Consider the following 25250-nt stretch of genomic DNA (forward strand, 5'->3'; position numbering starts at 1 on the left):
GGATCTTTAGCACGGGAGGCCGAAAGGAGAGCGGAGCGCGGGGTGACAGCGGGGCTGGGACGGGATGGGAGCGGGGGTGTTGGGCATCACCTGCGGGTGTCACGTCACTTGTGGGCTGCGGAACACGGGGGGCAGGATCCGGGTACCGGGTGTGTGGGCAGCGGGATGAGGGGACACCGGGATGCTGAGCGTCACACGTGGGGACACCGGGGTGTTGGGTGTTGACACCCGCGGACACGGGGCTCCCCGCTCTCGCTCGCTGAGCTCAGCCCGAGGCCCGTCCCGCCTCCACCCGCCCTCACCGCAGCGCAGCCCCATCCCGGCCCGGTGCGCGGCGCCCCCGGCTGGCGGAGGTTCAGCGCTGTCTGAGCGCGCGGCGGGGCCGCGCGCGGAGCGAGGGGGGGCGCGCGCGGCGGTGACGTCACGCGGGGCCACGCGACGGCGCTGTGCCCGCCCCTTGTCGCGGGATGGAGGGAGGAGAGGATGGTGGCGGGGGGGGCGGGACGCGCGGCGCTGAGCTAAGCCGAGCCCACGTGTGACGGATCTTGGCCGCTTCCCCGGCGCCGCTCCAGTGAGGTCCTCCGGTAGCGGAGGGAGGAGGAGGAGGAGGTGGTGGAGGAGGAGGAGGAGGGGGGAAGGGAAGGGAAGGAGGGGAGCGGAGCGGAGCCGCGCCGCAGCGAGCCGGGCCGGGCCGGGCCGGGCTGGGCCGGGCCGGGGGGGCGGCAGCGGCAGCGGGGGCGGCGGGCGGGGGGGGGGGTCTCTCGCTCGGCGCGGATCGCTGCGGGCGCCGCGCGGCCATGGAGGCGGACGGGAGCCAGGCGACCTCGGGCGGCCCCGGCGAGGCGCAGCACGACCCCGGGTAAGTGTGCGGGCGGGGGGGCCCCCCCGGCCCCGCTCCGCGCCGTGCCCCGTCAAAATGGCCGATGGCGGCCCGGCGCTGAGCCCCGCTCCGCTCTCTCCCCCCAGCAAGATGTTCATCGGCGGCCTCAGCTGGCAGACCTCCCCAGGTAGGCGCCGCGCCCGCCCCCCCGCCCCCCCACCGTGCCCGCGCTGCCCCCCGCTCTCCTCTCCCCGCAGACAGTCTGCGCGACTACTTCAGCAAATTCGGGGAGATCCGGGAGTGCATGGTCATGCGGGACCCCACCACCAAGCGCTCCAGGTAAGCGGCCCCTTCCCTCCTCTTCATCCCCCCCCCCCACGGACAAAACTTTGCTGCCCGGTTCGGGGCCGCCCCGCGGAACAAAGCGGCGGCGGTGCGGGCGGTGCGGCCCCCCCGGTGCTCATCGCCCCCCGCCCGTCTCCGCTCTTTGTCTCGGCAGAGGCTTCGGCTTCGTGACGTTCACGGACCCGGGCAGCGTGGACAAGGTGCTGGCCCAGCCGCACCACGAGCTGGACTCCAAGACGGTAGGTGGCCGTTCTCAGCGCCGCGCCGGATTCGGCTCAAACTCGCGAAAGCGGCAACTTTTTATTTTATTTTGTATTTTTTCCGCTTTAATCCCAATTCTCCCTGCCGGCCGGTGGCTCCTCCCCACGCCTCACGTTCTATCGAGCGATGACATTGAAAAAAATCCCAGGGTGAAACCGAACTTTTTGTGGCGTTCTGCTGCAGGAGGTTTCCTGCGGGGCGCTTTGCGTGGCTGTGATGGGTGGTGATGTTCCGTGGGTGATGATGAGTGATGTTCGATGGGTGATGCGATGTTCGATGGGTGATGTTGGCGGCAGTCTGTCCCAGAGCCACCTGCCGTGCCGTCCCCTCTGTTGTTGCCGCTCCCTGATCCTGCGTTGGGGCCCCGTGGGATCCGTTCATCCGTGGAGGGTCAGGGCTGGCAGAGCTGCACACACCGGGTTGCTGTTTGTGCAAAGCTCTTTACAACAGCCGCTCTCCAGTGGATAACGTGACATTATTCAGCTGATCCATCTATCTATATATGTATATATATATATTTTTATGAACATTTAAACAAAAAACCAAACCAAGGGAGCTGTCCCCTCGCCCCCACACCACGTTATCTCAGTGCTGTGTCCAGCCCCCGCTGCCTCCCTGCACCCAGGGCCGTGCTGGGGCTGAAGTTTGCAGTTCGCGCGCTGTCTCGGTGCTGTGCCCAGCAGCGGGTTGGGGAGGACGCCGGTAGAGGTCATTTCTGCTCTGGTACCACTCAGAGCAGCGCTGTGCTGGGGATGGAGGGGCCGCAGGGCTCAGCCCTGCATGAGTGCTCCATTGGGCACGTGTCCGCGGCTGTGCCACTTAGCAGTGCTGGGGCTGAGATGTTACAGCAGTGAAAGGGAGAGTCCTGTCTCGGTGCTGGAGCATCTGCTGTACCCGGGTGTGATACAGCTGCACCGAGGGCAGGCTGAGCACAGCGTGTGGCCCTTGAAGGGGTTGATGTGAAGCACAAAGCCCCTGGGAAGCAGGTGGAACGTAATGTTTGAGCCCGACTGACAGATTCTGTTGGGCCTGTCCAAGCACGCGGCCCCTGCCTTCGCCTGCCTCTGTAATTTGATTTGGGGTTTAATCAGATATGGTCCAATCACGGATCTGACTGTGCTCCAGAGATTAAAGTCACCAGACCTCGGCGTACGGCCGTATTCTGTGTGTTTTTTAAGATAAATTCAGTTAGGAAGAAGAAAGACAAACAATATCTGAACAAGAGTTTAAGAAGTGCCGGGAGGGCACCCTCTCTTCCTCTGCCCGTGATCCCATCCTCCCCAGCTTTCCCCTCTATGGCACGGAGTCCCCGCAGTGTATTAGTTTGCTTTGCTTGGGGGAGGGGTGTGAAGCTCTTCGAGGGTCAGTGTGCCTGGTGCGATGGAGGCAGCTCTAACAGGAGCGCAGTTGGAGCGGGGCTGGAGGGGCACAGCTCGTGTGTCTCGGTGTTGCAGTGGCTGCTGCTCGGTGTAACAGCATTTGACTCTGTTTCAACGTTCAGCGCAGGAGGCAGATCAGATCGGTTGGGTATTGGCATGGAAACGTCGCTCTTGTTTACAGTTACGTTAAAAGCTTTGTTTAGGTAATGGCCATTCATATCAGAAATAGTATTATAGTCATTTCCTAGCGGACCTGTAGATACAGTAAGTAGAATTGTACCCAACTAACTCGATTTTTTTTTTTTTTTTGGTAGAATTTTTTGTTGTTGAAGTAGTTACAGGGTTATGCAAAAGGTATGGATGTGCCGTGGGGTGCCTCTGGGAATGGCAGCGTTGGGCATAAAGTTTGTAGGAAGGAGAGCCGGGTTGCTCAGGAGTGTTGCTGTGGTGCAGAGCTCTGTGCTCTTTGGACTGACCTTCAGAAAGGAGCGGTTGGCTTCAGAACGTCGTGGCTCTTCTGCTTTCTGCTGTGGGACTGTGTTGTTCTGGTGGGACCGGTGCTCATTTTGCCAAAGTTTCCCATTGGAAGCAGCTGTAGGAACGTTCCTGTTTGCCTTTGGGTACCTGCATGGACCATCCATACCTGTTGTATCGCCCCAGTAGACAGATGCTAGTCAGTGTTGGATGTAATTGTAGATAATGTTAATCTCAATGCAAAAGGTTAGTGTTCTAGTTAAAATATATATATCTGTTTAATGCTTTTTGAACAAAGAAGTGGCATGTAATCACTCATTTCTCAGGTGTGTTCTAAAAGAGAGGTACTGTATTTGTATCTGATGCAGGCAAATTAATGATCAATTGCACTTCAAATGCTGGTGCTGTTTGCAGTTTTGGCATATTAAGTGAGTAGAGCTGCTCTTTAGGAGAGGTTATTTGTCACAGAAATCACCACACGAATAACGCTTCCAAAGTGGAACACCTCCTTGTTTTGGGGCAGCTGCAGGGGGTGAAATGCAGCCAACCCCAAGGCATGAAAGCCTCTGCTTCTACCTTCACATGGTCAGGGTCAGCGTTTGTTATGCAGTCAAAGAGCACAGAAGGCAGTCAAGGCAAGGTGCATGGCCAAGTGGGATGTAGTCCTCTGAAACACCCTGTCTTTACCTGCTTAGAATGTGTGTATGTGTAGATGCTGCTAAAAATACAGGTGCAATCAGCAGCATGCTGACACTTCCTTGCAGTTGTTTCTGACAGTTTGGACCAGACCACTGCCTAAAAGGTGTGATTATTTATTTACATCCAGTCCTTCATTTACAGTGGTGGATTTCTGTTTTCAGGGGATTTTTGGGAGATAGAGAGCGGCTGGTAAAGATGCCCCATGTGAAAGTTGCTTTTAAAATTGCAGAATGAACATTTTAGAACTGCAAAGTGGATGTGGCTTTTAATTTATGCAGCACAGTAGGTGTCAGTGCTGCGTCTGAAGGGAGCGGGGGATGAAACCAAGATGTGCTCACTGATCTTCTTGGTCCTTTTTGTCCCTGCTTCATTCAGGAATACTTCACGTAACTCCATCTTGGAAAACCTTTTTTGGAGAGCTGGGTCTCTCCTGCTCACAGTGCCTGTATGTTTTGTTTTGCTCTCCTCTCTTTCCCCCACCTCCACTGTGCTCCTTCGCGGCCTCTCAGTGCTCATCTGTTCACTGGGGAAATGCTGTAGCGGATCCATGAGGAGCGCTGTCACGAAGGATAATCTCATAGTCCTTCTAACAATTCAGTTCTAATAATCAGTAGAAACTGAAACAATTTTACTTAGAATTTTGCATTTTGTGTTGGTGCTGCCAGTCAGTTGATGAAATAGAAGAATAAAACAAAGACCAAAGTAACCCAAAACCCAGCGGAAGGAAGGTGCAGGTGTCAGGGTCTATGGGTAGGGCTCGATCAGGATTGCTGCCTTTCTGTGCTCAGAGTCCACAGGAGAGTGGTTTGCTTTCTCCCTTCCCGTCTCCCTCCCTCTGCCAGAAAGTCCCTGACAATCCCAGCCTGTAAGTGATCTCTCACTTACAGAGTAGTTGTAGGGCCCAGTGTGCTGAACTATGAGCCTGAGAAATGAGAGATTAATAATTCAGTGATTTTAAAAAAGAAAAAAAAGACAAAAACTGCCCTAACAACAAAAGCTATCTTGTTGATTTCTCCTTTCTTTTTCCTCAGATTGACCCTAAAGTTGCATTTCCCCGACGAGCACAGCCTAAGGTAAGTAGGAGGATCAATAATAGGATTTTAGGCACACAGAGAATCGTTGTTGCCAGGCAGTTCAGGTTTCAAACAGGGAATTGGCAATGAAAGCTTTTAAAGCCGGAGTGCATGGCGTCTTAAGGGTATCAGCGCATGGCTGTGAAACTGCAGGAGAGCTGCTTTGTGCCGCTCCATGCCTGCAGTTAACTGTCTCCTTGCAGAGTCCCGGTCAGCTGGCTGGCTGAAAACCAGAGGCTTCTCTGGTACCAGTGGGAGGTTGTTGTCGCATTACTTGGGTTTGTTATTCTCTTTTCTGCAGTACGTTTTGCTTGGTGTTTATGGAGAGCATTTGGATTAAGCGCAGATTTCAGCCTTGTTTCGGGCTGAGCTTTCAGTTCTGTGGTTGTGATGGATGGGGGTATATCTCTGCCTTCATTGTTTGCAAGTTTTTTTTTGGTATAACTTCAGAGATGCGTTTGGAGACTAATAAGCGTTGGATAGCGAGGTCTGGTGGAGCTGTGAACTCTTCAGGCCACAGGGTATTCTTTTGCAAGCACAGGGAAACAATGAGCTTTAAGTTGGGCAGGCTGGAGCAGTGACCTCCTTGCAAGGCACTCTGGCAGCGCGGGGCTGCGTTCCATGCTGGGACAAAGGCGCGCTGGCTGCATGCGGACGTGGCTGCTGTTGTGCTTTGCTCTGAGTTATCGCTAGGTGCCATTTCCTTGGGAAGCAGAAGTGGCTGTTGCTCTTTAGGTTCTGCCTAACAAAACCAGCAGATCAGTTTCAAATCCCGAAGCGCTTGCACTTGTGTTTGAATTTTGAAAGCTAAAAGAAAAATTTTGGCTTTCTGACTGTTCTTGAGAATCTATAGGAAGAATTTATCTGCTGTGTGCCACTTGTACACGCTGTTCGCTTGGGATTGTTTTGGTTGAAAAATTAGGAAAGAAGACTGTGGAGTTGCAGAGGGAAGTCAGTAAAGAGGAGCATTTAACAGCCTCTGTGGCATGAGACCACCTGAGCAAGTCCAGAGCAATGGTTTTATCGTATGTGGTTTCGTATGAAAGCAGGTTGTTTAATTGTGGGACCATAGCAATAAATATTGTACAAAATGTGCATCTGGAAAAAAGCAATGTGTGATTTAGGAACATTGGGCATGTGGCAGGAGAGATGCTGGTGGTTTCTTTAAAGGAAAATGGGGAGAGAAGAAAACCCAGGAAAATCCAACAGTGTGCTTGCGGAGCTGTGAACCAAATGAACGTGGTAAAGGAGTCAAGGGTTCTTTTCTTCATTGGACATATCTAATAACTAATTAGTGAATAATGAGCTGCCTGGCTTGTTTCCGTGCTGAGCAGAGTTTATACTTGGAGGGTTTGCGGCTTCTGGATTATGTTGTTGGCTTGGTGCTGTCTTTCAGAGAGATTTTTAAAGTTTCCAGGATTCTGAAAGGTTTTGTAATTAAAGAAGGTGATCTTGCATGAAGGTGATCTCTCAATGTGATTGATGCTCCTTTCCTCCTTCCAATGCCTTTAAAGGCTTATTTACTTTTTAAACTGCCTTCAATTACCAGGTGTCTGTTCCTACAGTGCCATTTGTGAAAGTTTATAACGCTTACAGCGGAGCTGTTAAACTGTCCCAGGTGACTTCTTCTAAAACAATGAAAAAAAAAAATCAGGGCTCGTCTTATGTGGTGGGTATTACTGTGTTAAATTGACCTGATTTGTGCATTCTTTAACAGGAAACTTTTACCAGGGAGACAGGGGATTTTGTTGTTCTCCAAGTAGGCTTTGGTTGGTTGGTGGCAATCATCCTTCAGGCGAGGGGCAAAGCTGGGGGTGTGGGCTGCTCCCCAGAGGGGTGGCACTGCTGCAGTGCGTTGTGCGGTGCGATCTGTTGTGTTGTCTATGCTCTGTCCCCCATGGGACTGGGATTCCTGCGTGGCGTTTGGGGGGGACAAAAAAACTGAAAGGAAACTGATGTAGAAAACCGTGTGCATTGAAGAAGAGATTTTTGCATTGTTTGTGATGCGTTTTTCTGGACCATGTTTTATGATCTGGACTTTCTGTTTCTTACTTAGATACTGATGTGAGGTTTTGGACTTCAGTTGTTCCCTCATTCCAGTTGAATACTGAGTGTTGTGCGTTGGAATGCAACTGTTCTGGAGTCTAATTAACTAACACTTGGGGCTGTGGAAATGAATGGTGTTCAGTGCCGTGCCTGTCTAGGTGTGAGAGGGGATCCTTCCCCCAAGCAGATCCCCCAGCTGTGCTCCCCATGAGGCTGTACAGGGTGGGCTGTGTGGTGCCCAGGGGCTGTGGCTGGCTGCTCCCAGGCTGCATTTCCCTTGGCTGGGGGATGTGCTCGCTGTGCTCTGCAGGGTCACGCTCACTTTTTGTGCACGCATAATGGTTTGTGTGCATTGCTTTCTCCCTTTGGATCCATGCTAATTGGCTAGGCTCCCTCTTTCAGACTGCATCCCAGCAAAATGCTTTCTTTTGGGCTTTTTAAGCTATGTCTCCATGGTGTGTCACCTCTCTGGTGATGCAAATTGGCTGCTGAGTGAGAAGTGGCAGACTGGAACAGCAGAGCATTCACCCTGGTTTTCTGCGAATGGCCCCTCCAGAAATCCTCAGCGGTTTCCCCCAGTGGATTGCTGGTGTGTAATGCTCCCCTCCTTGTGCAGCGACTTCAAGCTGCTGTTTTTGGACATTTGCTGCAGAGCTTTAACTTGCTGAGGTTCCGGTGTGTGGCTAACAGGGAGATGAAGGAATATAGCGGGGTGCTGTGGAGGCCGCTGTTCCTTGATAGCAATCTGTCTTGCTTCCAAATGCTGGAAGGAGCTCTCGAGCAGTTGATCATTTTTAACTCTGCTGACATAAAAATCCTTAAAAAGCAGCCAGGCGGGAGGAAGCAGCTGGGTACCCCTTTTTGAACACCGAAGGCTGCAGTGATGTGACTTTTTAATGTGTACAACTATTGACTCTGACCTTACCCGCTATGTTATGTGGGAGAAGCCTTACCAGATTTATCGTGTTCATTAGATGTTTTCAAATGTGATACATTCCCACCTCCCCCTGCTGTGAGGAAGCTGTTCGATGGTACATGTGTGCTTGTGTGACTTCATGGTGCGGTACTTTACTGCTTGTGTTGTTGTGCCTGGTGACATCGGGCAGTGCCATGCTTGTGACCTGCTGGCCATTGCCCACATGTGGCCAGTTGTGCTGCTGGGTGTGCAGGGCTGAGCTGCTGCTGCCCAGCTGCTGTTGCTGGCTCTGGGATCTCTTGGGCTGGGTGCTCTGTCTGCTGCCAACCCAGAGCACAGCTTGTTCTTGTCGAGGTTCTGTGTTACTGGGGAGCTGATCTGTGAGCGCTGGGCAGTGTGGTGGTGACTGTCCAGCACAAAATAGAAGAGTTTTATGTGGGGAGAGGGGCGGTTAGATTGGTAGTCAAATGGTGGCACAGAATACAGTGTTCCTGTTAGGTGTGTTCTGTCCTGACATGATGCTGTGGCACCAGCCCTGGTTCTGCTGTGGCTGTGGCTGCTGGTGTGTGCTTGCTGGTGGGCTGGGCTGGCAGGAGGTGCTGTTCTACACATCTGTTCCTTCCTGGGTGAAAAAGAGAGCGGCAACAACTCTCCTTTCGTTGGAGTTGCCCTGATTAAAGCCACGTGAAGCTGACTGTTCCAGAGCAGCAAACGGAGGGCATGCCCTTTTGGAATAACACTTTGGCTAACCCGGGATTATTTTTTTTTAAAGTGAACCAATGGATTTTGATGTCTGATTCCAATTAAGCTGACTGTAGGTGGGGTGTCTGCATCCCTTTGCTGGTAAATGTGAGCCAGAGTAGCAAAGAGATTTTATTCCAAAGCAAATGATGGACCTCGAGAATTAAGAGTTCTGTTCCCCTGCTTCTTCCTCCAAACTCCTCCAGGTTAGTCCTACTGCTCCCCATCTTAGGTGGAAGGTGCACTCTATGAAATATTGCAAACTGGAAAAACCATCTGAGCTCAGGACTCTTCCTTTCCTGCTGCCCTTCCTTCCTTGCCTGGCTGTTACGAGCAGCAAAGACAGACCTTGCTACTATTATTGTTGTTATTATCTTCATTCATTTTGTTTCCCTACATTTGTATATCAGGGTAGAGTAAGGGAGGTACTATTTTCTGCTCTTGGCATATGTGTATATCTTAATTATTGCTGCTGTATCTTCTGTGTACAGAGTAGTGGGAGACCCATACCAGATGGTGTGAGAGACTTGGTTTGGCAGTTGATGGCCAGTGTCCGGGTGTCTGCAGCCTGTCCTGGTGGACATGCCTTGTGTGCTGTAAGCTGCTCGTAGAATTTGTCTCTCTCTGGCACTGTGTGGTCAAATGAAAAAGCTGATGAGTTTGAGTCTTGGCTTATCTTCTCAGGTAGTAGGGGATCAGGGGTTTAAAACTGATCATTCTTGAGCTCAGCTTCTTGCTCTGTGATCTGGTAGAGGCAGAACACGATCTCTGTTCTTTGATGCTGGCAGCCAGAGGAAGAATTGTCTGTGCAGGGCCTTCTGTGAGTGCAGTAGCTTTGTCAGAAGCTGGAGTTGAGGTGGATTTTTGTCACTTTTGTTGGGTTTTGTTACTTTTGGAAATGTAAACATTTTTCTTCTCCCTAAACCATTCAGGTAGATGGTTCATGTTGTCCTTAACCTCCAGAGACTGTCCTGTTACTGTGTAAAATGCATGTCTTTCTATTATTGTTGCCTAAGGATGGCTTTTGTATTATGAATAGTCCCGTGTCTAGTGTGTTTTCCTTTCTTTTGACTTAGTGTTAAATGAACATTTAAACTGAACATCACTTGCCTTTTCATCTGCAGAGGTAAGTCCTCTGCACCAAGACCCAGCTGCTTGGATACGGCAGGAGAGGGTCAGAAAAGGGGGAGGACAGGCAAATGGAAGAGAAGCAGCACACTAACACCCTTGCGTGCTCCTTTCTGCTTCCAGATTGAGTACATCTCGTCTGCAAAGTGCTGAGCCTTTATCAGCCCGGGGGTAGGTCTACTAATGACTGATCTAAAACCATCAAATTCATTTATTTGTCACTGCCAGTGACAGCCCAGTTAATGCTAATGGATTCTTTTTTTAGCCTGTTGACTCTGGTGATAGTCTTATAAATGTTGTGAAATCCAAAGCATTAGGGGAACTTGTAACTTATTTTTAGTGATCTATTGAAACAGGGGTAATGTGTGTAGATAAAGGTATGTGCTGTGTCGAGAAGGAAAAAGAAAATCTTCTGTTTCATTAAGTCAGATGTAGATATTTTTGTTCCTAATAGTTGTTTGGCATTTCTGTTGTATCTCAGTATTCTCTACAAACACGTTTTGGATTATGCTGTGAACAGGGAAGACTGCAAATAGAGCCAGTCAATGTGGGGGGATGGGAAGAGGAGTAGGCATTTCAGCAAATGGTTCATCTGCAGGGCCTGAACCTTCCCTGTCCCTATTGTGCAAAAGCACTTAAGCATACACTTAAGTTGGCATAAGCATGTGGGTAAGTGCTTTGCTGAATGGGGCTGGACTAAAAGCACATTATTACATGTTTTGTTGAACTGTGGATTTTGTAGCAGAAAGAGGTTAAAAGATTACTTGGTGTGTTTGATAGCACTTTGAATATGGTCAGGTCCATCACTTCTCTTACAGATATACCAGTTTCATCTCTCTTACAGTTGTTCCACTTTGACCATAGGATCTTAGTGACACGAAGATACTGGCGTGCTGTTGCCTGACAGAAGTAAGTGCAGGTGTGAGGCTGGGTCCATGTGGCATCTGGCTCTTCAAAAATCATAGTCTAAGCTTAATGTAGTGTCTTGTACTGGATGACGTTCTGTTTGCTTGAGTTACTGGAACAATTTTCTGTAAACTATGTGAGCAGTGTGCAACTTAGGTTGCTGTAGAAATTGTGGTTTGCTGAGTAATTTCAAAGTTAATGTGAATCTCTGTAGTCAGATCAGCATGAGGTATTAATAAATTACTTCTAAACATTGGCGTTCTGCTGCACTCCTGTTGAAAATATTTGCTTTGTTGTTTGGGCGCAGAGAACATTTGTAGTATGTGAGGCAGTGCCTTGCCCTTGTTCAGCCATTCCTTGTGCTGGAACAGCTGCAGCTGTGTGCACCATTGGGATCAAGTACGGTTAATTTACAGATTATCGTACCTGGGAACTTCAGATTTCTGATCAAGGATCCTACCCTGCCAACACCTGTGCATTTTAAACATGAGGAATGGTTCTGGAGATTTTAGCAAGGACAGTTAAATGTGAGCAACGCTGCTTAGTATATCGATGAAGTGCATGTGGCAAGAAGAGTGAAGGGAAGGTGGTGTCAGCAGCAGCAGAAGGCATCCTTCCTTCTGCCCTTCCCCCCCCCCCAGCAAGCGGGTTGCATTAATTTCCCACTAACTCTGATATACAATAGAGAAGGAGTTTCAAGCTGGCTAAAGGGCCAAAGGTCCAAGAAAGCTACTGCAGCAGGAGCTTATGTGGAGTGACAGTAATGAGGTGGCCTGGCAGGTGGGAGGGAAAATGGTGGGGTAGGGAAAGAAAGTAACTTCTAGTTAATCAAGTAGTCCCAGGATTTGAAATTGTTAAGCCCTGTTGGTTTAAATTTCCCTTTTATGTGCTTTACAACTGTGAGATATGGCCAGAGCGAGGCCTCTGTGCTGCTTCCTGTGGCTGAGAACTTGGGCAGCACCCTGTGGTTGCTCCAGCTCTTATGCTCCACTCTGGCTTACAGTGAGTGCTGGTATTGCCTGGAGGGGAGGAAGTGCTCTGGTGTCCCCAGCCCTGTGCTGTGTTGTTTTCGCATGTGTTTTAAGATTCCTGACTCTGAGCTTGTCTTTATGTTGTTCTGTGGGTCAGTTTTGCATCAAAGGGAAGGTGAGGAGCACAGAGCAAAAAAGTGTTTTGAAGATTTGCTTTATTTAAAAGAAGGGCTGTGAAGTGCCGGCAAGAGTCGGAGCTCCTTGAATGCTGGCAGCAGCAGAGCACCTACAGTCAGTCGAGGTTTTCTAACAGTTGCTGTGTGAATGCTGTTCAGGAACCCTCCTGAAAGGTAATTAATGGGGTGTGTAAGGAGGTTACAAGGAGCTGAGTGTGTGTCCCAGACATTGTAAATCCAGCCACGCTGCAGTATTGCTCAGGCTGGAGGCCTGGTTTGTGCTGGAGACTCATCAGTAGCAAACCCTCAGTGGGGTTCTCTGCCAGCTGTGCTGCTGGACGAAGGTGCTGCTGGAGGGGGCATTGCTTGTGGTTTTCCACAGCGCTTACTGAAAGAACGAAGCTTCTGTATGGTCTTCCATTTGGCTGTGTTATCAATCACTTATGTTCAGAGGTGTGTAGGTGTTACTCTCTGCCCTGAGCCTGAGCTGCATGTTGACCCTGGTATGTACAGTGTGGTTCTCCTTTTGTCAAAAGTTTGCACGTTGCTGCAGAGGAGTACAGAGAATGTTTGTTTGCTGGTGAAATTTGCCTACTTCTCGTATTGTATTTGGCAGACCTGCAAAGCTTACTACATCAAGCACATGGTATAGCTTTGTGGAGGAGAACAGAAAACAAAAAGAAATCTGAAATTGATATGGAGGTGTGAAATGTGATAGGAGCTCTCTGAGGACAGGAGTGGCACCCCACTACTGGGTGCAGGGCTGTGTGCTGTGGTGTTTGATGCAGTGTCCTGAAGAGATCCCCAGAAGATCTGTGAGCCTGAAGGGGCAGAGGTCAGAGCAGAAGGGGCACGTGTATTATCTGGAGTATCTCTGTGGCAGGGAGCACATCCGTTTCCTGAGCCCTGGGCCAGGTACTGCGAGGTCTGCGGTCTCCTTTTGTGCAGAGATGCTGATGGCGTCCCTGGGTGCTGGGAAGGAAGTGTGTGAGCAAAGAATATCGCTCGGAGACTTGGGCGAGGGCTTAACCTGAGGTTTTGTTTCTAACGGCTTTTGATGGAGAACTTGTAAGCAAGGCCCTGACTCAGGCATGCCGGTGGCACGGTAGAGGTTGAACTGTGCTGAGGTTCCTGCTGCGTGTTCTGCCTTCCCACCAGTGATGGCAGGGCTCTGGGGAGGGGGAAGCGAGATAAGGCATGGGGCCATGGTGTGGGGTGGTGTGTGGTGCTGCGGCCACTGCTGTCACGTGAGCCCGTGGGGGCTGGGGCAGCGCATCAGCAGCGCAGAGGCGAGGGCAGAAGCTGGCAGCAGACTCAAATGTGCTGAGCGCTGCACTGCAGGGCTGCTCCCGATGCCCTCCGTGATTAGAGCAAAACAGGGCGCCTGCCAAGCTGCAGGTGTCCGGGGCCCCTTGGACTCCTCTCTGCAGAGCTGGGCGCTCAGCTGTGCTGGGCGCTCCTCCACCCCGTGGCCTGGTTCCTGGAGGCTGGCTGCGTGCTTTGTGCTGCCTGCTTTGTGCTGCAGGCTGTGCACTGTGTTGCCCTCGTTCCTCCGTCAGTACCCAAAGGGGGTGGCTGCGATGCTTCTGCTGCAGAGCAGCACCAGGGACATGCACTTCCTGCTCACACTCATCAGTCGGGAGAGCCCCTGCCAGGTGCCTTTGTTCCTGAGTCCTTGTGTTGGCTGAGTCCTGGTGAATTGTGGTGAGCTGTGGTCAGTGTATCGGGTTGTGTTTGCTGTGTGCCCAGCAGTTTTAGTAGCTGTCCTGAATGGCTGTTTCTGACTTGTTCTCATTTAGTTGCATCCTCAGTGTCCAGTCCTGCAGATCAGACCAGGTGACTGGTGAAAGCCCTCCAAACTTAAGATTTTCCCCAAAGTTTTGTGGGCCTGGCTTTGAGTTTGTCATCATTATTAGAAGTCGGTTCATATTTCTTGGCTGTCTCCAGTGGACGTTTTGGCAGAGATATTTCCCTCTCAGTTGAGCATGCGTATGTGATAGCAAAGCACAAGATACAAAAAAACTTAAAACAATTTAGTTACTGGTCTGAAAGCTTCAATGCTAAAGAGCCATGAAGAAAGTTTATTGGAACTATAATTGCAGACATAAGAAGTGATGATCTGTCTTCATGCTTTTATAGTTCCCACCACTGTCATTAGAATGCAGCAAGGTGATGGGAATGTGTGAGGAACTTGGTTCAGCTGCTGTGTAATCCTGAGCTCTTGCAATATGTGGGAAGTAAAATAAAGTGTCAATTCATTAGAAAATGATGGAGACAGAAAAAAGAAAGGGAAGGCAAGTATCCCTGCTGAAAGCATAACCTTATTTCATCCAGCTTGCAGCTGAAGGAACAGGGTTGACAGACTAAGCATTATATATCAATGCATATATATCAAACTGAATTTTGCTGTTTCTGAATGTTCTTAGAGGTCTTTGTCAGGTCCCTCATATGCAGAGAAAGTACCTCCCTTTGTTTCCTTGAAATGTTCTGAATATCCTCTGACTGAGAAGGGCAGCAGCACCTGTTTGTCTTACTGAGAACTGGAGATCGTTGGATCAGAGCAGACAAATGGGTGCTGCCAGGCGCTTCCTGAGGTGGAACAGAGATCAGAGAGCAAGTCCTGAATTGCTTGGCCTGCTTATTGGTGCTGGGTATGCGGGCAGAAATGTGCTCTGGGCTGTAAAGAGGTGGAGAGAGGAAGAGGCAATTAGATGGTTGTGTGCAAGATCCTTTTCTTGCTGCTTGGCAGGCCCGAAGCTGTGAAATGTGCAGTGTTAGTATACTAGTAGCTTTTGGTGAACTCGCTGTGCACATGATGTGCTGCTGCTCTGCAGAAGGAGGGCTTGCTTGATTCAGTGAGTAAATCTGATGTGGCATTCCTGAACTATAACCTGGTGCCTGTTTTGTAAGGAGGCTCTTAGGTTCTCTCTTCTGGAGAAATGCGGGAGATTTTCTGCTGCATGAGAGCCAGAATGGCTGAAGTGACGTTGTGTAGAGCTCTGGTGGTTTGCGTTGAAGCTGGCAGGCCAGAATGGGTGTAGGTTTAGGTGGTTTGAATTTGCTACATTGAGGCCAGGATTCATAGTCTGTTTTGTGCTGTTTTGCCCCTTGCTCTTGTGCTCTTTGTGCTTTTCAGGCACAGAAGTGAAAAAGCTGAAGTCTGTCTCATATCTTCCATTGCAGTCAGCTGCTCAGTTTTACTTAGGAAATCAGTGAGGTAGGAGCTGGGAGCCCTGGGATGTCCTAACAGGATGTGAGTAGTCTGGGGCTGAAGCTGGGCCTTCAGTGAAGGAAACTGTCTTATGGATCATTTTTGGCACCTGTTGCCATTGCAGTGTGGTGCTGCCCTCAAGGTCGAGCAGCACCAGTCCCCTGCATGTGCAGGATGTGCCTCATGCCTCTGTGGCATCTCCACAGAGGAGGAAGAACTGCTCCATGGCTCTGTATCCCCAGCACCTGCAGGCTGCAGCCTGCTCCACTGGGACAGTGCTGTGGCTGTGGGACCCTGCGGTGGGCAGTGATGTGGGGGCACCCTTGTGTGGTGGTTCTGGGCTGCCCAAGGGGCTCTGCTTTGCTCCAGGCCTCAGCTCTCTGTGCTGCCTTCCTGGAGCACGGCCTCGTTCCACCCGTCAGGAGCAGGAGACGGGCCTGGCTGATTTCTGCTCCCTGCTGCATAATAAATCTGATACTAAAATTAGTGCCGGTCTCCCTAGGCCATAATTCTTGCTGAGATTATAGAGAACTGTGAGTGCAAAGAGAAATCGTGGCTGCCTCTTCGTATGTGTGTGTGAGATTTTTTTTTTTTTTTTTATAACCTTGAGTGTGCAATTTCCAGTTTTTTTCACTTAACCTCCCCATCTTTTCCCCCTACCCTCTCTTTTGGGAAGTGCTTGGCTGTTCCCTGTGTTTTGGCTATTTAAGCTTCTGTCACTACAGGCAGATGAGTTCCTTGGGAGCTCTTCTGAAGGTTTTGTAATTGAGTCTTTTACCACAGCGACAGGATATTATTAACCTTCAGTAAAGCAATTTATTTCATACTCCTTTGTGGGGATAAGCCTTTTTTCCCCCAGGAAAATATATATGTGGAAAGGGTTTTATGTACAGGGGTAGCTGGACTTTCACTAGTGATTATGATTTTAAAATAATAATCATTTACATGAAAAATGGGCTGTTCTGTTTGTGTCAGTCCAGAAGAAACCTTTGATCCTGAATGCCTCCCACCTCTGCTCTGACACTTGACTGTAGAGAAGGTACTTGTGCCTACCGGGGCTTTGGCAGAAGCTGTATTGCTTTTAGGACTCCAGATAATCGGCCTTTGTGAGCTCTGGAGCATTGTGGAGACAGCCTTAGAAAAGGAGATGAGGTTGAGGGAAGGAGGTCTTCACAGGGTCTCCCTCTTGGCCTGGCCTTTGTCCTGGGTTTAAATGCAGACTTGCCCAAAAGCAATTGTGGATTGGGTGGCTCATAGGACAGTAATTTCCAGGAGCAGGATGAAGTTGGATAAGAAGCTGGCCTGACTGAGGAATCTGTGTTGTGTTGCATGATGGTAAAGGCTGAGCTGGGACCTGCTGGGAGCTGAGCTTGTCTCTTGCAGTCTATTTAGCATTGCCTCTCCCTGCACCTGTATTTTCTTCTTAAAAGGTGGATGAGAGTATTTCTTTTCCCAGGCCTAGCTAGGTTTTGCTGTTCATTTCAGTAGACTATTATACTTCAAAATAAACATGAATTGGTGACTTGCTCATCTTGTTTTGTCTCATGATGTGTGAACTCCATGCGATCACAGCGCCTGCTTTCTAGGAGTTCATACACCTTGCAGCATGAATGTGTTATTTCAACAGTTCTGTAAGCTGGTGCTATTGCCAGATTATATGAGATAGCTGGGATGGGAGGTGAAGTCTTTCTCCAGAGCTTCATGTTTGCTAATGCAGTTGGATTTCTTGGTGCCATTTGCAGGCTCCCTGTGGCTTGGAGGGCTTCTGGCCCTGCACTGCCCTGTACTGGGGGCCTCTGAGTTGTGCAGTGCCAGTGACCTGGAATCTTCAGGTGTGAGGATAGATATGTGACCTTCCATTATGCTGCAGCCTCCAAGCACCATCAGTTCAGTGTGCAGCTGAATCTCAGCTTGCTACCTGCAGTGCCATTCAGGGTGACTGAGGGGCTTCTCTGGGGTCTGCCCACCTGGTGAGGCCTGGGCTGTGCTCAGACCATTTCCTTGCAGCCCTTCGTCCTCAGCTACGCTGGGAGAAGATGCCTACTGGAAAAAAGAAAAGGCCCCTTTGCCTCCTGGCTTATAAAACTTTGCAGCTGGTAGACTTACGTCTTCAGCCAGAGAATCTTTTGATTTCCAAAATTCTTAAACTACCTCCATCCCCCTTTTTACTATAGCTGTCATAAATAAGCCCCGCAATCTTAAAAATATATATAAATATATATATATTTTAAAGCTTCCCCACTGGAGATTTAATTAAAATATTGTGAAAGGCAGTCATTGGAAATGAGACTCCTTTTGAGTAGAAGGCACCCTGATTTCCCTCCACGGAGCTTTTTGTCACCATAGAGATGAAAAGAGGAGCTCAGAATTGCACTTCCCGGTACGTTGCTGCCAGGGCGGCAGGTAGCAGCTGGCTGCAGCCGGCGGGCCTGGGGCTGCAGCGCTGCTTTAACTATTGCGGGGTTCGAGCACTGTTTGGGATCTCTTTCCTGCTGGAAATGTGTCTTTGGAGTTTGTTGTTCTAATTTCCCGTATTTCAGGGCTGGAATTTATCTGGGCTTGGGAAGGGGAAGAATTAAAGCACCCGTCCTTTTGTCTTGGCAAAAGCAACGCTGAGCAACTTTGGGTGCAGCATAGCCCAGTGTGTCTTCACTAACTGAGCTGGGTTGCAAATAGCTGCGTTGTGTAGTTGAGGTGCTTGTGCAGAGAGCCTGCAAATAATGGAGCTGAAACCCGACTTGACCTTGTTAGTTTGACCCCATTGGAGTATAAATCAGAACTTCTCTCGCTGCTCTGCTGAATCTTCACTTCAATATCTGAATGACTGATTCTGTGTGTGCTTTTATTTTACAGTGACTGGGTTAGTTTTTTTCCTTCCAGCGACTCCTCTGTGAGCGTAGGGATTTATAAACCAAAAATACACGTTGCGAGTCATAAAACTGCTCTGATATGGTTTCAGTGACAGTCACACAAATGGGAGGCTGTTGGAGGGTATATGGCACTGGGCAGTGTTATGCTTTTAATCATTTAGAAACAATTTTTTTCTTCCTAACTGTATTAAAAGAGAGTGAAGAGCAGGCTCAAGTGGATTCTTGGCACAAGCGTCTCAGGCAAATGAAAGTAAAATGTATATTCAAGCTGTCTGCTGTTGTGTATTTTACACCATACCTGTCTTTGTGCCTGATTGCAAATGGACTTAATGGTTTAATTCTGAGCCATTCGAGTGAGACCTGTTGTGTTTAAACTTCTAGATAGAAAACAAATGTAACCCACGTAATGGCATTATTAATGGAGAGTATTACTATGCTGTAATTTGCAAATTAATGGTTTAATTCTGAGATTAAATACGGAGCTGTGTTTTTGTGTAACGCTACATGACAAAATTAGATCAAGTGTTTAAAAACAGAAGGGCCTAATCCTAAACCAATGGGTGCCTTCCCAGGACTTCACCAGTCACCTGTTCTCATCTGCAGTGACGGTGTCAACATGCAGTGTGAGCAGCATTTCTGTAGTGTGCCAGTGGGATGGGGCTGTCAGCATCCGGTGACCTGGGAGACCAACTTGTTCAGAGTAAAATAACTGCACTCCTGTGTTTCTGTGGTGGTGATGGAGGCCACCAAACTGACGGGCAGGTTCAGCCTGTACCTGGTAGGCTTGTTGGAGCAATGCTGCTTGCACATCTCTTGAGTCTCTGCAAAATAATACCTGGATTTTCAGCAGAGATGGTATCTGAGAGCTGGGCTCTGATGCGATTTGCCCTTGTGCTTTCCTTGACTGTTGCTAATAAGAAGTGCTGGCCTAAATCAGTGTCTTGGAGAATCATTGATTTGCTAATTGCAGATAATCAAGTCTCTGCTCATGCTGAGACCACTCTTATTTTCCTGCCATTCCACCAGGGTTTGGGCAGTGTCTGCCAGTGTTTGACATAGCCAACAAAGTAGATTCTGAGCTCTGCCACCGTTAATTTTCAGAGGTTATGAAGTTTGTGTCCAGGCTTTGTAAACAAGGAGCTGTTGTTTTATCACCAGCCTCTCCCCTGAGCGCGATGCTGGCTCTGAGTGTGGCCCTGTACTCTGGAGGGTTGTGCAGGGCACGTGCAGTCTTTGTTGCGTGTTTGGTTAAGATGTGCTCTGAGAGGTTTTTACCTGCTATAGATCCTGCAGAATGCATTTAAAATGAAGCAGGAGCTCCTTGAAACATCTGTGTCCCGTGGCTGGAGGAGAGGAGCTGCTGTTGTGCACTGCCTTCTGCCAGTTCTGTGCCATCCATGTGGTACTGCATGCGGGTGCTCTGCTTGGTGCTGTGTGCCTGAACCCAGTGTGCATCCAGCCCTGCTTCACTTCATACTGGGGCTGCGGGATGTGGGAAGAGGGACCAGAGGTGCTGGTGGCTGGCACGTTCCCCTAATGACTTGTGTTGGGCTGCACTTGATCCCAGACCAAGAGAGAAGAACTTACCTGAGGAGTGGGCTGTTAGCTGGCAGACGTGCCTTCCTTCTGTAGGTGCTGGACTTCTGGGTCGTGGGGAAGCAGGTCAAATCCTATAAGCTCCTTTGCGGGTGTAAGAGCCAAACATACCACCTTGGCTGAGGAGTTCTGCAAGAATAGTGAAGGTTTTTCACAGGGTCCACCTGGATGGGAACTGGTGCCATGTGTGGGTCAGTGTGTGCCGTAGGGCTGGAGGCGTGGGCTGGCTCCTGATGTGCTGACTGGAGAGATTTTGCAGGTGGGACGCAGTGCTCCAGTGGCAGGAACAGATCCAGCTCCAGCCCTGTGCCTGCGCTTTGCTTGCTGGCTGTACACTGTGCACTGCTCAATCCTGTATGGAGGAGGGAGGAATGCTGTGTGCAGAGTCCTGGGAGCACATGGGGCCGTGCAGCCCTGAGCAGTGCCCAGCACACAGCGGAGCCAGGCAGCAGATGATCGTGGGCAGCTTAGCTTACATAATCCTGTTGGGGTCAGTGTCAGGACTCCCTCCTCCCCATCCAGTGCCAGTTTCCAATCTAGCTCGTCACACTCCTGAATGTCCTTTTAATTTTTCTCTTTATTAATAGTGCTGGTGCTGCAGCGTGTTCTGCCTGGCAGTTTGCAGTGCGTGTGCCTGCACTCATTCGTCCCTGCTGCTGTGCCCGCACACATGAGAAGTCATGTGTGTTTGCTTTGCTGTTTCCAGAGATGGCTTTGAGAAAAGTGTTGTGGCGAGGAGGGCAGAGCAGCTGGGCTGCAAGATGAGCTGCTGTCATTCCCAGCGCAGCGAGGAGGGGAGGGTACGTGGTGCCGGCTGGAGAAGGGCTGGGAGGGGCTGTAGCTCCATCTGATGAGCCCTTCTTTTGGTCTGCTCAGTCCTGTCATCTGGGCAACGTTGCTTGAAATTCAGCTTGCTTGTTTCTGGAAAGGCTGCTTTGTTTCTGCCCTGAGTTTTTTATTTTTGTAAATGCGGGCCCAGATACTAATGTGGATTTTGCCAATCCTTTACAAGTAGTAAATATTAGCATTCCTGTAGAGACACAGCAGTGATGTTTGTGAATGCTGAAGGGCTGCTGTGCCACATCCCTCACCCTGGCACCACTGTAGGGTGTTTTGCAGTTGTCCTCTGCTCCTGCTGGGTTGGCATGAATTTACTGTGTGTCTCCCGATGGTGCTTCTCTGAAAGCTCCAGCACTGGGTTACGTCACCATCAGCTGTTACTGTTATTTAAAAGAATAAAATAATAAAACTGTATGCATACATACATACACGTGGGGTGGGAGGAGGAGCTGAGATGTGGTTCCAGATTAAAGTATTGGAATCATAGAAGCTGCAAGAGATGTGTTAGGAGTGGACTTGTGACAGAGCAGCAACCTCAGGCACTGGAAGTACTTGTGCATTTGCTGAGATAACTTCTCTTACATGAGCTGTTGCGTAACGCTCTCATGTCAGTTAATTCAGTTGAAAAATATTGCAGGGAAAGTATTTAATACATTGTGAACATCATTGCAATGCAGCAGCAGTTTAAAAAAAGAGTAGGAGTAAGAAGAGCAGAAAGCAGCACACAGACTGCATCCTGCAGGCACTCAGCACAGGGCTCAACCTACAGGTAGAGGATTCGGCACTTGGTTTCTCATCTCCTGTGATCTTGATTTATTTTTGCTTCTTTAAATGATGGCTTAACTAGGAAGGGGGGACAGGAGCAAGGTGAGAGAACAAAAGCAGGGTGGGAGGGCACGACAGATATGTTTAATCATGTTTTTTTGCAAACATAAGCAAGGATTGCCTTTGCCACCTTTTGCAGTTGTGGCTGGTACACACCAACTCTTCCCTGAACCCTGTGATTGTGAGTAAATTATGAACTGATAATGCTGTCATGGTCTTGAATGTGAGCCAAATTGTGCAAAATCCAGTAGCACATCTGTGTGTCTAAAGAAAAAAAGTCAGAGAGGGCTGGAAGTGCTGCCAGCTGCTGCTATTTGCTGAAGTGCTGGTTTGTGCTCCATGATCTCTAGGTGAGTAAGTCTCTAAATTGTACTCAGAGATGATATGTGGCATAGCTGGAGTACTGCAGCATCGTTTCTTTGCGTGAGGTGAAAGAGTGAAAATCCAGGGCTGTATTGTTTGTTTATTTTTAATTTATGTGCTTCATGTTTTGAGTTACGTCCTTTTGCCAGTTAGATGTTTGCAAATAGAAGTCAAGACCCAGATGCATGGGGAACATAAATTTTGTTTCATGTATAAATGTATGTATGCATACGCACACATAGCAGATGCCAGAATTGCTGACGTATCTGTGTTTGTTCAAGTGTACAGGATGTGTGATTGACACAGCTGAAACAGGGAGAGGGGACAGCGCGGTGAGTTATTGCCTTTGGTCCCTAACCTGCTATTTCTTGCTGGATCCTGAAAGAGCCTTCGTGCTAATGATGCTGAGCAATAAATAACACAGGGAAGATTAATAGCTGCCTATGGTTGCAAATTATAGTTGATTTATTGCTCATAATATATACAGGTGCAGCTAATTTAATTAAACACAAGACCTTTTTAATGCTGTAAAGACATCCCTCTCTCTAGAAGCGAAACAGCAGCATGATACTGTAATAAGGCCTTAAGTCAAATAAGCAGCATTACAAGCAAAGCTCTGCTTGGTCTGATCAGTCTCCTGCGTAGCGGGGGAGGGAGTATTTTTCCATAACCATTAATGCCACTTTAAGTCAACTTATGCCGTAACGAAGTCCAATTCAATATCCTGATGCAAGTTATCCCATCTCTGCCTGATCATCCAGCAGCAGCTTTCCATAAGGCAACACACACAGCTCGTTGCTTTCTCAGCTCACTTACTGGCCCTGTGCAGGAGGGCTGGGAGTGGACTCTCACCTGGGGATGTGAGTAAACAGCGAGTACCAGCTCGCTTTTCCCTGGAGTATCTCAAATTGCTTCTTCTGCTCCCTCACCTGAGCCTGAAAAAGGGCACTGTGTGAAAAGAACCTCTCAGAGACCATCCATACATAGGGCTGTGTTGGTGAAGTCCTGCTCAACTCACTGACTTTTTCTAATCCTCTTTTGCTCCTTTCAAACTAAACTAAGAAACTGAAAAACAAACAAACAAAGGACTTCGAAGTTGGCATCTGTGCATGTGTACAACATGTCAGCTTTGGCCCGGCTGTGTGCTGCTGCTCTGCTCCCTGCTGCTGTGATTGCCACGTGCACAGGGCTGGGAGCCTGCCCTGCACCGCGACCTTTCTCAGCTCATCACGCAGGGACGATGCTCTGCGATACTTTGCCACCATCACTTGATTATTTGTGAAAGCAGAAAAGGCTCAAGTAGCTGATTGATTAATTTTTATCCAAGTTTTTCTTCCCTCCATTGCCTTCATTTGAAACGTGTAATCAGTAAAGGAAAATGCACTAGGAATAAATGGGGCATGTATAGGAATGCTTAATTTCATCTAATTCCGGCATTTGGCACATGCATCCCATGCACACCTCCTGCGGGCCAGGACTGTGTGTATGGCCAGGTCCTGCAGAGCCTGTCTGTGCTGGAGCAGAGTGCTGGTGCCATTTGTGGTCCTGTGCTGGGCAGAGGATGAGAGTTGTTCCTCATCGGCGTCCTGGTGAACTCTCTTTGCTCCAGCTGCATCGGCTCTCAGAACTCGGTGTTGGTGGATGGTGAGAACCGGTGCTGGGGCTGCGTGAAAGCAGCTGCTGTGCTGGTGCTGTGTCTGTGTGGAGGAACCTTCCTGCATGTTGGTTACTTGTTTTTCTGGTTCTATTTTTTTTGCCATGTTTCCATTCTAATTCTGTCTCCTTGTGTTTGCTGAATGAAGAACTCAGTGCCTCAGTTTCTTATCTGTTTAATGGATAGCGTAACAATTGAACTCGGTTCTCAAAGATTCTGTTGTGAAGTACTTTTAAGAAGTCCAGGCTGTAATGTTGTGTTTGATAAGGCTGCTTGAGAGCTGCCATGAAAACGAATCCAAATAATGTTTGGTGATAAAACTTTGCAAAATCTATTGCTTCCCCCATCTTGTGCTGCTCTCTGTGTTCACTTTGTGTGTCAGGGACTGGGAATCCAGAGACAAATTGGAGTGTTCTTTACTTTTTGAAACCTGTGTATCTGTGGTTGAGGGGGAGATGGGAAACAGTCTGAAAATCTCTGAGAGTAGAAGTAATGCCTTGTTGTACTTGAATTTCCCATAGAAAATGCAACTTTGTTTTCTACCTGGTCCCCTATTTCCCTCCCGTGCTGTGCCGGTTCTCCCGGTGCTGTCACTCCGGTTGTGTTCCCTCAGATGGTGCTTCAGGAAACGTTCTCCTCCTGGAGCATATCTGGTGACTCAGACGTGCATCTCCAGAGCATCTGGTGAGCATAATTGTTGTTATTAATCTGCCCTGTGCCAGCCTGTCTTCGCAGTGCTGGTGGGAGGACGGGGTGCTGCGTGCTGCACTCTGGCAGCGTGACTTCAGAGGAGGTGGAGCGAATGTGGGCGCAGAGATGGTCCTTGGTCCATCAGTGCCTGCAGTGCAGTCAGAGCTGGTGCTGGGTGCGCCTTGTGGGTTTGCATTTAGGGCAGGGGTGAAACAGCTGAAATAAAAGTGTGAAGGGAAGTGGTTCCATATGGACAAAGTAATATCATGTTGTTTTCAGTGCATGCTGCTATGGCCAGTTTGGGCTGCAGCAGCCTGGTGCCTGTTGTCCCATCGGAAGCTGTGTGAGGTTTGCCAGACCTGCTGGGCTTCCCCAGAAGCTGCTTTGCTCCTGTCCCCATGTCTGTTGGCTGCAGGACACTGTGGGTAGCAGCCCCTGCTCAGCCCCACGTGGCTTTCGTGGCTCTGGTGGAAGAGTTAATGCCGAAGGAACATGAGTGCTGCCCGCCTTCAGATGGCGGTAGCCAGAGTGAGCGTGTCCTGATTACGTAATGCTTCTATTTTCGATGCTGTGGGTGACTGTGTTGTAAGTTAATACTGTGCTTTAGAGTTCAGAATTAGAGATTCTTTGGAGCCAGATACAACTTGGTGTTATCTCCAGAGCCTTGTGCATTTTCATTTTTAACTCAGTTGAATGAAACCTCCCACGGTTACTTTCATTCCTCTCCCTCTGGTGTCAGGGTTCCGCTTCCTGGGGTGCTGTCTGTCATGTGGGCAGTGTGCTGCTTCTGAAGGTGGTTTTCTTCCTAAGGCCGATATCCCAGGCAGGGCCTGCCCTGTGGGGAGGCCTCACACATTCTCTTCCCTCTCTCTGTAGTGCCACCACTCCTGGCCCAGCGCATCACCGCGGCTTTTCCTTTGGTGTTGTTCATCACTCTCACCTCACTGCTTAATGCCTTCCTGCCTTGTTTCTGACATGGTGATTTTCTCATCGCTTTGTAACAGCAATTTGTTGCTTCAGAGTAAATTGGGGAAATGAGCAGTGAGGGATTGAGAGCATATCTTTTATTTAAATAAGAAGTCCAACAAGAAATATATATTTTTTATTTCTATTAAAAAATCCTTTTTTGTCAGTCCTTTTGTTTTGAGCAAAGGACATATTCTACTTTTAACAATTTTATCCCATGTGTGCTGTTGTAATTTACATAAATGAATTTTAAATACAGTTATGAGCTGTGGGAAGAAGTTACTGTCTCTGCACAACGGA

The 25250-nt window shown here is 49.1% G+C and overlaps 1 protein-coding gene across 44 annotated transcripts in view; it reads left to right on the forward strand.

Annotated features, from left to right (window-relative positions):
- The first annotated feature begins 500 nt into the window (after positions 1-500).
- Positions 501-25250, forward strand: part of MSI2 (musashi RNA binding protein 2) — a 192273-nt gene continuing 167523 nt past the window's right edge. For 29 of the 44 annotated variants that reach the window (XR_014936433.1, XR_014936434.1, XR_001559041.3 and 26 more), the window contains exons 1-5: positions 501-859; positions 967-1007; positions 1078-1159; positions 1320-1404; positions 5010-5051. Coding sequence is in view for 36 of the 44 variants with exons in the window: in XM_085521928.1 (XP_085378054.1) it covers positions 798-859; positions 967-1007; positions 1078-1159; positions 1320-1404; positions 5010-5051 (312 nt within the window). In the remaining 8 variants the exon portion in view is untranslated. Of the gene's footprint in view, positions 860-966; positions 1008-1077; positions 1160-1319; positions 1405-2884; positions 3009-5009; positions 5052-25250 lie in introns of those variants that run through there. The other 15 variants (XM_085521948.1, XM_085521936.1, XM_085521940.1 and 12 more) reach the window with 6 other exon arrangements.

The sequence above is a fragment of the Coturnix japonica genome, chromosome 22, assembly GCF_054131305.1.
Source record: "Coturnix japonica strain WE chromosome 22, WE-NBRP24, whole genome shotgun sequence".
Classification (NCBI taxonomy): domain Eukaryota; kingdom Metazoa; phylum Chordata; class Aves; order Galliformes; family Phasianidae; genus Coturnix; species Coturnix japonica.